General features: G+C 43.6%; 1 protein-coding gene across 2 annotated transcripts in view; it reads left to right on the top strand.

Moving 5' to 3' along the window:
- Window positions 1–15,037, top strand: part of trim25 (tripartite motif containing 25) — a 65,741-nt gene that overhangs the window by 16,220 nt on the left and 34,484 nt on the right. For both annotated transcript variants that reach the window (XM_072242466.1, XM_072242465.1), the window contains exon 2: window positions 14,516–14,611. In XM_072242466.1, the coding sequence (XP_072098567.1) occupies window positions 14,516–14,611 (96 nt within the window). The remainder of the gene's footprint in view (window positions 1–14,515; window positions 14,612–15,037) is intronic.

The raw sequence follows: 15,037 nt of genomic DNA, 5'->3' as shown, positions 1-15,037 counted from the left end.
CCTAGGACATGCCCTCTTCTCATTGTTACCATCAAGGAAGAAGTACAGAAGCCTGAAGGCACACACTAAATGATTCAGGAACAGCTTCTTCCCTTCCACCATCTGGTTTCTGAATGGACATTGAACCCATGAACACTGTTTTCGCACTAATTTAATTTAATTATTTTATACATATAGCTTTTTTTCCTTTATATTATCACGTATTGCATTGTACTGCTGCTGCAAAATTTACAGATTTCATGACCTATGCTAGTTATATTAAATTTAATTCTGATAAAGACATTAACTGAGAATCAATGTGTGAATGAGGTACTAATTGTCGCAGAGAACATGACCCCAGATGAGAAATGCAAAGTGTTCCTCAAGCTTCACATGCAGTTAGGAAACGTTTTGACTGATAGACTTCAGAAACTGCTCAGTAGTTCACGAAACAAAGATGCAGACTATTCTTTCCAAGTTTCAGTGCTGGTAGCATTGTAAACACAAAGAAACCCTCAAAGATAGTACAAGAAAAAACTTTATCCATTCCTGGATATGTGTGTAAGGCCCACCTCACAAAATATTCAGAGATAATAGAAGTGAATTTAATAATGAATTCAAAGATACGGTGGAAAACTTTAGCATTGAGCCAAAGTCAACAGCAGCATGAAGTCCTTACTCTAATGGACTTCTGGAGCATGCAGCAAGAATGCCATGCACAATGTACATGGCTGCTGCCCATATCAACTTAATGTTCGCTCAAAATCCAAACCTTCCCTCTGTACTGGTTGACAGCCACCTGCTCTAGAGGGTATTACCAGGAATGAATGGGCTGGGAAATATTTCAGCATTGCATGCATCAAGGAAGGCTTTTATTGAAGCAGAGTGTTCAGAGAGAATTAGAAGAGCGCTGAGGGGTACAGCTCCATCCGACAGATGAGAAATATGAGATGGGGACAAAGAGCAGACTGTACAGAATGGAGAGGTCCTGGAGCTGTCATTGATCAGGATGGAGTTGTGGTATTAGTGAGACATGGAGGTACATGGATTCCACAAACTGAAGACCATCGGAGCTCCATGGAGAATGATACAAAACATGAAAAGCACTTACCTGATACAGTGTCACACAGCACAGACAGTGCTGAAGAGATTGCAGTTGTGGTCTCAACAGACTTACTTGAACAGGAATGATCACAAATGCAAAGACAACATGGATGTTTGTCTTAAAGCAGGACAAACTGAGATTTGTAGACCAAGACATTGGTATCTCATACAAATCTGAAGTCTTAAGACGAGCAGGCAAAACCAATGGGAGAAACAAAAGTTGGTACAAGTTGAATTACCTAGAACCAGTCATGTTCACTGGCACTGCAGGGTCAGTTGACATTGTCACATGTAGACGGACTTCATATTGAAACAAGTATAGATCAGGCTGGACCATCTGAGAAATATCAAGATGAAAATGTCCTAGTAACCAAGGTGTAATTGGAAGCTGCAAAACAGGATGAAATCAATAGTTAGAGAAATAATGGAGTGTTTGAGGTCAGAGACAATGGCCAAAAGATGGTGTCTACAAGATGGGTGTGCACCTGGAAAGAAACCCCAAAAGGAATTACACCAAAAGTATGCCTGGAGGAACTGAACATAAAAGAACTCCAAAAAGACTCCCCACATGTACATCAGAGTCTCTTCAACTACTTCTCACAGTGATACGTCAAAAGCATTGTCAACTCCATTCCACGGACATAATATCTGCATTCTTACAGGGAATAGAGCTGTCACCTGAATTTACATTCAACCCCTGCATGAATCCAGAAGAGAAGGAACTCTGGAAACTCAGTATATGTGTAGTCTAGCAGATATATCACTTTGCTGGTATTAAAGAGTCAAGGAACTATTGAAAACAGGTGGAAAGATGTCACAAGTGGATCCAGCTGGCTTTTACTGGCAAGATTCAGAATGTCATGTGATTGGAGTACGTACATGCCTGTCATGTGATTGGAGTACGTACATGCCTGTCATGTGATTGGAGTACGTACATGCCTGTCATGTAGATGAGTTCACGTGGGGAGCTCACAAAACTTTGCCACAACAGTTACCTGTCGGGTAAAGTCAGCCTTTCAGGTTGGACACGAGGAACATGACAGATTCTGCTATGTAGGGATAGATATCCTTGCTGATGTAGCTGCACCAAGGAAGCTACATCAGGAATTTTCAGACAATCCGCATGGAATTCTCACATGCCACACAATGGGATGTACCCTTCAATGAAGCTGAAGTTCAGCGACTCAGGTCAAAGATAGGACGATTCTATGGGTAGCAAAGCAGAGGAAACCTAACATCATGTTTGATGCCTGCAGCTTGGCATCCAGCACAGTACAAACTTCACATGAGGCAAACAAGATAGTGCACAGAATTCAATCTGAAAAAGTGGTCTTGAAGTTTCAACAGCTTGGACAAGATGGCTCACTGAGGTTCATTATCTTCACAGGAAAATCTCACTGATGGAGGTACTCAACGGGGACATCTTATGCTGATGGGAGAAGAGAGAAGATTTTCACCTCTGTTGGCAATCAAAAAGGATTTGAAGAGTTGTACATTGTATACTGCCAGGAGAAACTCTTGCAAATTCTGATGATATTGACAATGTCGTTTATTTGTCCACACTCTGTTCTGAGCTTGTCCATGGTGAGGCAAAGAACACCACTCTACAAATAACTTGTGTCACAGACAGATACCCTAGTTGATGCCATCAAATCCACTAAGTTAGTTACAGAGAAGAGGCTTCGTCTAGAGATAATCAGCTTCAAGAAACTAGTCCAAGCACAGAAAATTCATCACATGCCATGGTCAACTACAAAGGAACAACTAGCTGACTATTTCACAAAGAAGGGATCACCAGCTCTTATGCTGCTGAAGACATTTAGTACCTTGAGAACTGTATCAGTATCAAGGGTTATACAGCTTACGAGTAGTTCAAATCGCTAAAAACCATTATTACACTTTTTTCGAAGTAAATTGTGGTAAACTATCACTGCAAGCAATGAAGCAAGCGAAGGCAAAGCAAATTTGTGGGATGTGCCCTGTTGGAGTTGGGAGTTCCAATGCCCATCCAACTAACCTGGGTAGGAAGATGGATCACTCTAAACGCCGAACTGAATTGAAGAAGTCAAAAACGGCTCCTTCAGCAGCAAAATCTGGGCCTGGATGGATTTGCTGGCATCGGGGCCTGGTCCCTATTAGGTTGGGACAATTTAAATGCCAGGCCAGGTACTCTGGGGCTTCCCTCTCCGCAACGCTAAGGCTGTGAGACTGCTTCCAGCTATGTGTGCCAACTTTGCGGCGATTTGCCCGCTAGTACGATGAACTGAATTGAGGCTTTGAGCCTGCTCTGAGCTGCTCCGGGATTTGGATCTAAGGACTCCATTTGGTTGGGAATGCATTTGTTGTTCTTCTTCTATTGTTTATGTTTTGTTTATTTTTCTCTGTGGGGACAGGGGGCTTGATCTCGTTTATTTTTTTAAATTGGGTTCTTTCGGATTTTGTGCTTTGCGACTGCCTGTAAGCAAAACAAATCTTAAGGTTGTATAATTTATACATTCTTAGATTAGAAAAAGCACTGAGAAACTTTGAACTAATCCCCACCTCCTAAAGGACATTTGAGCTGAGAAATATTTTTTATTTTTATAGTACCCTGAAGGCACTAAGAGTATATTAAGAAATTTATTAGACCTAACAACTAGAGGTAAAAGTAATATTTGTACACCAAGTGATATTTAATTTTTTTTATATGTACTTAAAAAGGATGGGAGGTTGAGTTCTATTCATTTGGGCAATGCAAGCATTTAGTTCGGATATTCACTTTCCCTGTAATTGGCTTGCGCACGAAGGTGGTGGAGGCTTGGTTGGTAAGAAAATGGCAGCCTTCTGTATTGAATGTGATTGGAGAAAGTAAAGTTGTTATAATGAAAGAAAATATTGTCTGAGTTGTTTGAACGTTAACAGTACTTGCATTGAAACATGCAGCTCAGCACATTAGTCGCACAATGCTCAACCTTTTGATGTCTGCTTTTCTCGGAGGTCTTGACAACATCTGTCTCCTGAAACCTCTCCACTGTCTGTTCTGGCACTCTGGTTCCCAGTCTCCAGCAACTCTAGTAGTTTCTGTACTGCTGTCTGTGCCAGTGTGGGCAAGAATAGGAGCATCTGGCAGAGGAATGGGTGCAGGGGCAGAGGTTCAGATTTCTGGATCCTGGGGAAGGTGCGACCTGTACCAGAGGCACGGGTTACACTTGAACCCGAGGGGGACCAACATCCTTGTGAGCAGGTTTGTCCAGAGGTGTTGGGGAGGTTTAAACTAATTTGGCAGTGAGATGGAAACTGGAGAGATACGGTTGAGGATTGGCCAGTTTGCTTACAAATAGAGGCAGTGTGTAGTGAGATTGCTAGCAAAATTGCAGTCTGCAGGGTGAATTGTAATGTAAAAGGAGGACAATCAAATACAGGACTGAAGGTGCAGTATTGGAATGCATACAGTATACGGAATAAGGTAGATGAACATGTAGCACATTTAGTGATTTAAGACCATAAAATGTAGGAGCAAGCCCATCAAGTCTGCTCCACCATTCAATCATGGGCTGATCCAATTCTTCCAGTCATCCCCGTTCCCCGGCCTTCCCCCATACCCTTTGATGCCCTGGCTAACCAAGAACCTATCTGTCTCTGCTTTAAATGCACCCAACGACTTGGCCTCCACAGCCGCTCATGGCAACAAATTTTACACATTTACCACCCTCTGACTAAAGTAATTTCTCCCCTTCTCTCCCCCAAATTGATGCCCTTCAATCCTGAAGTCATGCCCTCTTGTCCTAGACTCCCCTACCATAGGAAATAACTTTGTCATATCTAACCTGTTCAGGCCTTTTAACATTCAGAATGTTTCTAAGAGATCCCCCCCACCCCCCATTCTCCTGAACTCCAGGGAATACAGCCCAAGAGCTGCCAGACATTCCTCATACGATAACCCTTTCCCCTTTCATTCTTGGAATCATTCTCGTGAATCTTCTCTGAACTCTCTCCAATGTCAGTATATCCTTTTTAAAATAAGGAGCCCAAAACTATACACAATACTCCAAATGTGGTCTCGTGAATGCCTTATAAAGCCTCAACATCACATCCCTGCTCTTATATTCTATACCTCTAGAAATGACTGCCAAAATTGCATTCGCCTTCTTCACCATCGACTCAACTTGGAGGTTAACCTTTAGGGTATCCTGCATAAGGACTTCCAAGTCTCTGCATCTCTGCATTTTGAATTCTCTCCCCATCTAAATCATAGTCTGCCCATTTATTTCTAACACAAAAGTGTATGACCATACATTTTCCAACATTTTATTTCATTTGCCACTTCTTTGCCTATTCCCCTAAACTACTTAAGTCTCTGTTTCTGTAACACTACCCGCTCCTCCACCTATCTTTGTATCATTGGCAAATTTAGCCACAAATCCATTAATGCCACAGTTCAAATCATTGACATACATTGTAAAAAGCAGCGGTCCCAACAGTGACCCCTGTGGAACTCCACTAGTAACCGGCAGCCAACCAGAATAGGATCCCTTTATTCCCACTCTCTGTTTTCTACTGACCACCAATGCTCCACCCATGCTAGTAACTTCCCTGCAATTCCACAGGCTCTTATCTTACTAAGCAGCCTCATGTGTGGCACCTTGTCAAAGGCCTTCTGAAAATCCAAGTACACCACATCTCCTTTGTCTACCCTGCTTGTAATTTCCTCAAAAAATTGTAGTAGGTTTGTCAGGCAGGATTTTCCTTTCAGGAAACCATGCTGGCTCTGGCCTATCTTGTCATGTGCCTCCAGGTACTCCGTAATCTCATCCCTAACAATGGATTCCAACAACCTCCCAACCACTGATGTCAGGCTAACAGGTCTATAGTTTTCTTTCTGCTGCCTCCCACCCTTCTTAAATAGTGGAGCAACATTTGCAATTTTCCAGTCATCTGGTACAGTGCTAGAATCTATCGATTCTTGAAAGATCATTGTTAATGCCTCCGCAATCTCTCCAACTGCTTCCTTCAGAACCTGGGTACATTCCATCAGGTCCAGGAGATTTATCCACCCTCAGACCATTAAGCTTCCTGAGCACCTCCTCAGTCGTAATTTTCACTGCACATACTTCACTTCCCGGACACTCTTGAATGTCCAGTATACTGCAGATGTCTCCACTGTGAAGACTGATGCAAAACAGGCATTCAGTTCCTCTGCCATCTCTGCGTCTCTCATTACAATAACCCCCGTGTCATTTTCTGTTGGTCCTATGTCTGCCCTCAACTTTCCTTTATACACTTAAAAAAGCTTTTAGTATCTTCCTTTGATATTAGTCACCAACTTCCTTTCATAATTCATCTTTCTTTCCTAATGACCTTCTTAGTTTCCTTCTGCAAGTTTTTAAAAGCTTCCCAATCCTCTATCTTTCAACTATCTTTGGCTTCCTTGTATGCCCTCTCTTTTGCTTTTACTTTGGCTCTGACTTCACTTGTCAGCCACAGTAGTGTCCTCCTTCCATTCAAAAATTTGCGGGTAAGGTGTGGGCTTCACTAGATTGTGGCTGAAAGAAGATTATAGGATACACAGTTTTGAAAGGACAGGCAGGTAGGCAGAGTGTAGGGTGGCTCTGTTGGTAAAAATGAAATAAAGTCCTTAGAAAGAGGTAACATAGGATCAGAAAGTGAAGAATATTTATGGGTAGAGTTACAGTGCTTATAAAAAGTATTTCCCCCCCCCCCACCGCCCCGGAAGTTTTACAAATTGAATCACAGTGGGTTTAATTTAACTTTTTTGACACTGATCAACAGAAAAGACTCTTCTGTGTCAAAGTAAAAAGAGATCTCTACAAATTGGTCTAAATATATTAGTTATTAAACACAAAATAATTGAAGGGCATGAGTAATTATGCAATCAAGTCAGTCTTTAGTAGATGCACCTTTGGCAGCAATTGCAGCCAAATTGAATCTATGTGAATAGGTCTCTATTGGCTTTGCACATCTGGACACTGCATTTTTTCCCACATTCTTCTCTACAAAAGTGCTGAAACTCTGTCAGATTGCTTGGAGAGCATGAGTCCTTTTCAAGACCAGCCACAAATTCTCAATTTTATTGAAGTCTGGACTTTGACTTGGCCACTCCAGGATTCAGTTGGAGAGGGTGAGAAGTGGTGAAGAAATGACAGGTGAACTGATTCAGTGTGCTGCTTGCATGATGTGGGAGGTCAGGGACGTCGATGGTGCCTGTGGCTGCTGCAACTGTGAAAAGTGTGTCCAGCTTCAGCTTCTGAAGGACCGTGTTGGGGCATTCGAGAAGCAATTGGATGACCTCAGGTTCATCCGTGAAAACGAGAGTTTTCTGGACAGGACCTACAGCGAGATCATTACACCGAAGATACCGGAAGAGAGAAGGGGGGCGACGATGAGGAAGGGATGGATGCTTGGAGTACAGGAGACCCTGGGGATGTGCCTCTTGAAAACAGATTCACCCTCTTGGAAGCTGTCAGGACAGAAGATGCTGCCAGTCTGAGAGGCAGACGGGTCTGCGAGTCAAAAATTGGCTCTGAAGCAAAGCCGAGGAGACAGACATCAGGTAGAGCCGTGGTAGTAGGGGACTCCATAGTAAGAGGTACAGAAAGGGGTTTCTGCAGCAACAGGCGGGATTTAAGGATGGTGTGTTGCCTCCCTGGTGCCAGGATCCAGAACATCACGGACCGATTGCAGGGCATCCTCAAGGGTGAAGGTGGACAGCCGGAAGTGGTGGCGCATGTCGGCACAAATGCCATCGGGAGGAAGAGGAAAGAAATTCTGCAGCGTGACTTCAGAGAACTCGGAAGAAGGCTGAAAAGCAGGACCTCCAGGGTGGTTATCTCCGGTTTGCTTCCAGTTCCTTGTGCTGGAGAGGACATGAACAGGGAGATAGGGGATCTGAATGTGTGGCTGAGGAGCTGGTGCGGGGAGCAGGGATTTAGAGTCTCAGACCACTGGGATCTGTTTTGTTTTAAGGATGAATTGTACAGAAGGGACGGGTTGCATCTTAACAGGCGGGGGACCAGCATTCTGGCAGGCAGGTTTGTCACTGCTACACGGGTGAGTTTAAACTAAATAGTGGGGGGGAGGGGGACGAACTGGAAATATAAGGATGGAGTTAAAGGGAAAGAGAGAATAAGAAACGTTAAAGACAACAGAATTAACGGGGCAGAAAGCTCAGGAAGGGATTGGAGAGTATGGCCAGGTGCAACAGGAATCGATGTGAAAGGTGAGGGGAGTAATGGATTAAAAGTATTATATATGAATGCACGAAGTATAAGAAATAAAGTGGATGAGCTTGAGGCTCAGTTGGAAATTGGCAAGTATGATGTTGTGGGAATAACAGCGACATGGCTGCAAGAGGACCAAAGCTGGGAAATGAATATTCAAGAGTGTACGTCCTATCGAAAGGACGGACAGGTGGGCAGAGGGGGTGGGGTGGCTCTGTTGGTGAGGAATGAAATTCAGTCCCTCGTGAGGGGTGACATAGAATCAGGAGACGTAGAGTCAGTATGGATAGAACTGAGAAATTGTAAGGGGCAAAAAGACCCTTTTGATAAGGGAACTCAAGGTAAAGGAGCCATTAGGAGGTAGTGACCATAATATGATATTTTAATCTACAATTTGAGAGGGAGAAGGGAAAATCGGAAGTGTCAGTATTACAGTTGAACAAAGGGGACAATGGAGCCATGAGGGAGGAGCTGGCCAAAGTTGACTGGAAAGATACCCCAGCAGGGATGACAGTGGAACAACAATGGCAGGTATTTCTGGGAATAATACAGAAGGTGCAGGATCAGTTCATCCCAAAGAGGAAGAAAGATTCTAAGGGGAGTAAGGGGCGACCGTGGCTGACAAGGGAAGTCAAGGACAGTATAAAAATAAGAGAGAGGAAGTATAACATAGCCAAGATGAGTGGGAAGCCAGAGGATTGGGAAACTTTTAAAGAGCAACAGAAGATAACTAAAAAGGCAATACGGGGAGAAAAGATGAGGTACGAAGGTAAGCTAGCCAAGAATATAAAGGAGGATAGTAAAAACTTCTTCAGGTATGTGAAGAGGAAAAAATTAGCTAAGACCAAAGTTTGGCCCTTGAAGACAGAAACAGGTGAATTTATTATGGGGAACAAAGAAATGGCGGACGAGTTGAACGGGTACTTTGGATCTGTCTTCACTGGGGAAGACACAAACAATCTCCCAGATGTAATAGTGACCAGAGGACCTGGGGTAATGGAGGAACTGAAGGAAATTCACATCAGGCAGAAAATGGTGTTGGGTAAACTGATGGGACTGAAGGCTGATAAATCCCCAGGGCCTGATGGTCTGCATCCCAGGGTACTTAAGGAGATGGCTCTAGAAATCGTGGACGCATTAGTAATCATTTTCCAATGTTCTATGGATTCAGGATCAGTTCCTGTGGATTGGAGGGTAGCTAATGTTATCCCACTTTTTAAAAAAGGAGGGAGAGAGAAAACAGGGAATTATACACCAGTTAGCCTGACATCAGTGGTGGGGAAGATGCTGGAATCAATTATAAAAGATGAAATAGTGGCACATTTGGATAGCAGTAGCAGGATCAGTCCGAGTCAGCATGGATTTACGAAGGGGAAATCATGCTTGACTAATCTTCTGGAATTTTTTGAGGATGTAACTATGAAAACGGACAAGGGAGAGCCAGTGGATATAGTGTACCTGGACTTTCAGAAAGCCTTTGATAAAGTCCCACATAGGAGATTAGTGGGCAAAATTGGAGCACATGGTATTGGGGGTAGGGTACTGACATGGATAGAAAATTGGTTGGCAGACAGGAAACAAAGAGTAGGGATTAACAGGTCCCTTTCAGAATGGCAGGCAGTGACTAGTGGGGTACCGCAAGGCTCGATGCTGGGACCGCAGCTATTTACAATATACATTAATGATTTAGATGAAGGGATTAAAAGTAACATTAGCAAATTTGCAGATGACACAAAGCCGGGCGGCAGTGTGAAATGTGAGGAGGATGTTATGAGAATGCAGGGTGACTTGGACAGGTTGGGTGAGTGGGCAGATGCAGTTTAATGTGGATAAATGTGAGGTTATCCACTTTGGCAAGAACAGGAAGGCAGATTACTATCTGAATGGTGTCAAGTTAGGAAATGGGAAAGTACAACGAGATCTAGGTGTCCTTGTTCATCAGTCACTGAAAGTAAGTATGCAGGTACAGCAGGCAGTGAAGAAAGCTAATGGAATGTTGGCCTTCATAACAAGGGGAATTGAGTATAGGAGCAAAGAGGTCCTTCTGCAGTTGTACAGGGCCCTGGTGAGACTACACCTGGAGTATTGTGTAAAGTTTTGGTCTCTAAATTTGAGGAAGGACATTCTTGCTATTGAGGGAGTGCAGCGTAGTTTCACGAGGTTAATTCCCGGGATGGCAGGACTGTCATATGTTGAAAGATTGGTGCAACTGGTCTTGTATACACTGGAATTTAGAAGGATGAGAGGGGATCTGATTGAAACATATAAGATGATTAAGGGATTGGACACGCTAGAGGCAGGAAACATGTTCCTGATGTTGGGGGAGTCCAGAACCAGAGGCCACAGTTTAAGAATAAGGGGTAGGCCATTTAGAATGGAGTTGAGGAAAAACTTTTTCACACAGAGGGTTGTGGATCTGTGGAATGTTCTGCCTCAGAAGGTAGTGGAGGCCAATTCTCTGGATTCTTTCAAGAAAGAGTTAGATGGAGCTCTTAAAGATATCCCTTGACTCTGCTATGGGGAGAAGGCAGGAACAGGGTACTGATTGTCATGATCACAGTGAATGGCGGTGCTGGCTTGAAGGGCCGAATGGCCTACTCCTGCACCTATTGTCTATTAACTTTATTGTTTGTAAGCCATTCCCGTGTAGCTTTGGCTTTATGCTTGGGGTCATCTTGCTGGAAGACAAATCTTCTCCCAAGTCGCAGTTCTCTTGCAGACTGCATCAGGTTTTCCTCCAGGATTTCCCTGTATTTTGCTGCATTCATTTTACTCTGTACCTTCACAAGCCTTCCAGGACCACAGCATGATGCAGCCACCACCGTGCTTCACGGTAGGGATGGTGTGTTTTGATGATGTGCGGTGTTTGGCTTATGCCAAACATAGCGTTTAGCTTGATGGCTAAAACACTCAAGTTTGGTTTCATTAGACCACAGAACCTCCTTCCAGCTGACTTCAGAGTCTTCCACGTGCCTTTTGGCAGACTCTAGCTGAGGTTTCATGTGAGTTTTTTTCAATAGTGGCTTTCTCTTTGCCACTCTCCCATAAAGCTGTGACTGGTGAAGCACCCAGGCAACAGTTGTTGTATGTGCTGTCTCTCCCATCTCAGCCACTGAAGCTTGTAACTCCTCCAGAGTTGTCATAGGTCTCTTGGTGGTCTCCCTCACTAGTCCCCTTCTTGCACGGTCACTCAGTTTTTGAGGACAGCCTGCTCTAGGCAGATTTACAGCTGTGCCATATTCTTTCTATTTCTTCATTATTGACTTAACTGTACTCCAAGCGGTATTCAGTGACTTGGAAATTTTCTTGTATCCATCTCCTGACTCACTAGCAGATGGAGCTTCCAGATACAGGTGTGTTTTTACTACAATCAATTGAAACACCTAGACTGCTCACAGGTCTCCAAAAACAGGTCTCCATTTAACTAATTATGTGACTTCTTAAACCAATTGGCTGCTCCAGTGATGATTTGGTGTGCTATATTAAAGGGGGTGAATACTTCTGCAATCATTTTGTGTTTTATATTTGTAATTAATTTGGATCACTTTGCAGAAATCTGTTTTCACTTTGACATAAAAGAGTCTTTTAATGCTGATTGGTATATAAAAAAAACAAATTTAATCCACTGTGATTCAATGTTGTAAAACAATAAAACATGAAAACTCCTGGGGGGGCGGGGTGGTGAATACTTTTTATAGGCTCTAAGAAACCGCAAGGGTAAAAAGACATTGACAGGAGTTGTATACAGGCCACCAAATAGCCAGGAAGTGGGGTACAAATTACAACAGGAGATGGAAAAGTCTTGTCAAAAGGACAATGTTACAATAGTCATGGACGTTTTCAATATGCAGGTAGATTGAGAAAAATCAGGTTGGTGTTGGATCCTAAGAGGAGGAATTTGTAGAATGTCCTCGAGATGGCTTGTTAGAGCAGCTTGTGGTTGAACCCACTAGGAAATCAGCTATTCTGGATTGGGTGCTGTGCAATGAACCAGAATTGATTACAGCTGAATTGATTGGAAGAGGATACTAGCAGGGATGGGGACAGAACAGCAGTGGCTGGAGTTTCTGGGAGCAATTCGGAAGGCGCAGTGTAGAACAGGAAATATTCCAAAGGCAGGATGATACAACCGTGGCTGACAATACTAGTCAAAGCCAACATAAAAGCCAAAGAGACCCTGCCTCTCTCCCTGGGAGGACGTCCGTACCGTGCCCTGTCTCACAAGTCGGGCCCTCTATATACAGACTTGGGAAGCTTTCCTGAAAACATTTTCATACATTCCACCCTGTCCGGATCCTTAACACACTGTGTGGCTGAGTCAGTACTGGTGGTACCTGTCTGCGTGGTTTTGGGTACTGTGTGCCCACCCGGGCAGGGTTGGGCAAGAAACTTGTGAACGGGTACTGATTGAATCGAATTTCAGCTTTACATACAAAGAAACTATAGAAATATGAAATCAAATATACTACAAGTTATTAAAAGTTTACAGACAAACTGGTGAATATACAAACATAAGCACTCCTAAAGAAAGCTAAAACTACAAGGAAAGAAAAGAATAAAATCAATGATCTGGACCCTAATCCAACAGTTCCACTAGATTGGAAATGGATATGTAACTCCTTTATTGAAATGAGGCAGATAAACAGAAATGTACAGACCAGGCACCTTAACCGGGGGTATATTAAAGTGACGTGGAATATATACTGAGATTACTGTTGTCAATGTTCACATTGTAGGAGGTAACACGTAGAAGGTTGGCTGGTGAACAATAGGGAGTATCCTTAAGCAAGTTACCGAGTCTGTTGATGACAAAGGTTAGAAAGTGAGCTACAACAGGAATAGAGAGAGGTAGATTCAATAAGTGAGCAAAGGGCTGGCAAATGCTCCCAGTGGCTACTTTATTAGGTAAAGGAGTGAAACCCAGTCTGGTCTTCTGCTGCTGTAGCCTGTCCACTTTGAGGTTTGTGTGTACATTCGGAGATGCTCTTCTGCACACCGCTGTTGTAAGGCATGGTTGTTTCAGTTACTGTCACCTTCCTGTCATCCTGAATCAGTCTGGCCATTCTCCTCTGACTGCTCTCATTAACAAGGCATTTTCAGTCATAGATCGGCTGTTCACTGGATGGTTTTGTTTTTTGCTCCATTCTCTGTAAACTCGAGAGACTGTTGTGCACGAAAATCCTAGATCGGTTTCTGAGGTACTCAAACCTCTCCATCGGGCACCGACAATTATTCCAAGGTCAAAGTCACTTTGATTACCTTTCTTCCGCGTTCTGATATTTGGTTTCAACAGTTGCGTTGAGTTGCTGATTAAGTATATGCAACCTAATAAAGTGTTCACTGAGTGTAGAGTGCAGCGCAGGGAAATGTGCTCCACCTTGGCAAGGAGAGTAAATAAACATTTAGATGGTGAGACATTACACACAGACGGGAGCTGTCAAACTGGGTGTCGGGCCCGATTTACGACAGCTGGTGCAGGATATCATTTATAGAAGTGAAAGGGTAGTCAGTCATAGTCCTTCACCTGCAGTCTCTGACTTGGACTCCCAGGCTTGAGGCTTGATTGAGAGTTTGGGGCCAAGGACTGAAGGCCAGGAGGTAACCTGGCTGTGTATGTGAGGGGGTGAGGGTGGTGGGGTAACGGCTGGTTTTGTTCTGTTGCTGTTGCTATTTGCGTTGTTGTGTTGAACATCGAGGGCATGCTGTGCAGACATGAGGGCATGGGAATGTGTGCAAGCTCTTGCGGGCTGCTCCCAGCACAGGAAGGGGTGTGTTGGGTATTCACACAAATGAATTTTGATGTAAAGGTAATGAAGGTAAATCAATCAATTGACATTGATAGCATTATTAAGGACCCCCATCATCCAGCACATGCCCCCTTCTCACTGTTACTGTCAGGAAGGAGGTACAGGAGCCCGAAGGCACACTCAGCTGTAGTGGAACAGCTTCTCCCCCTCGGCCGTCCGATTCCTAGATGCACATTGAACCCATGAACCCTACCTCTCTTTTTTTATTATTACTTCTGTTTTTCCACTATTTTAAATTTAATTATTTAATATACATATTTATACTTACTGTAATTGATTTACTTATTTTTATTTTCTGTATTATTATGTATTGCATTGTACTGCTGTAGCTAAGTTAACAGATTTCATGACATGCTGATTCCGATCAGTGACGATGTAGTCTGATGGGACTTGTCTTTCCCTGTGCAGGAAGAGTTGAAGGTGCAGCAGAAGACAGTGGAGTATCAGCTCATCCAGCTTCAGCACAGCCTGGAACTCATGCATTTTCAGAAGGAGCATGTGAAGGTACGTGGGAGGAGAGAGCCCTGAGCTCAGGCTTCTGATGGCTGAAGGTTTTGTTCTAACAGTTATTTCCATGGGCAGAGAAGGTGACTGACCTATCAAATCTCCGCTGGCTCTCAGAGTGATCCCCTTAGTCAAACTGCACAAGTACACTCATATAGACTCCTGCATCAATCCAGAACATAATCTATAATGAGGCTGCATACTAAATTAACAGCCCATGGTATTACAGGAAAGTTAATAACATGCTTAGAGCATTGGCTGATTGGTAGGAGGCAGTGAGTGGGAATAAAAGGACCCTTGTCTGGTTGGCTGCCAGTGACTAGTGTTCTGCAGGGGTCGGTGTTGGGACCACTTTTTATACTACATGTCAGTGATTTGGATGATGCAATAGATGGCTTTGTTGCCAAGACTGCAGATGATACGGAG

This window comes from Mobula birostris, chromosome 24 (assembly GCF_030028105.1).
Source record: "Mobula birostris isolate sMobBir1 chromosome 24, sMobBir1.hap1, whole genome shotgun sequence".
NCBI classification, from domain to species: Eukaryota; Metazoa; Chordata; class Chondrichthyes; order Myliobatiformes; family Myliobatidae; genus Mobula; species Mobula birostris.
The sequence above is the reverse complement of the archived record's forward strand: the minus strand, read 5'-3'. Positions and strand labels throughout refer to the sequence as shown.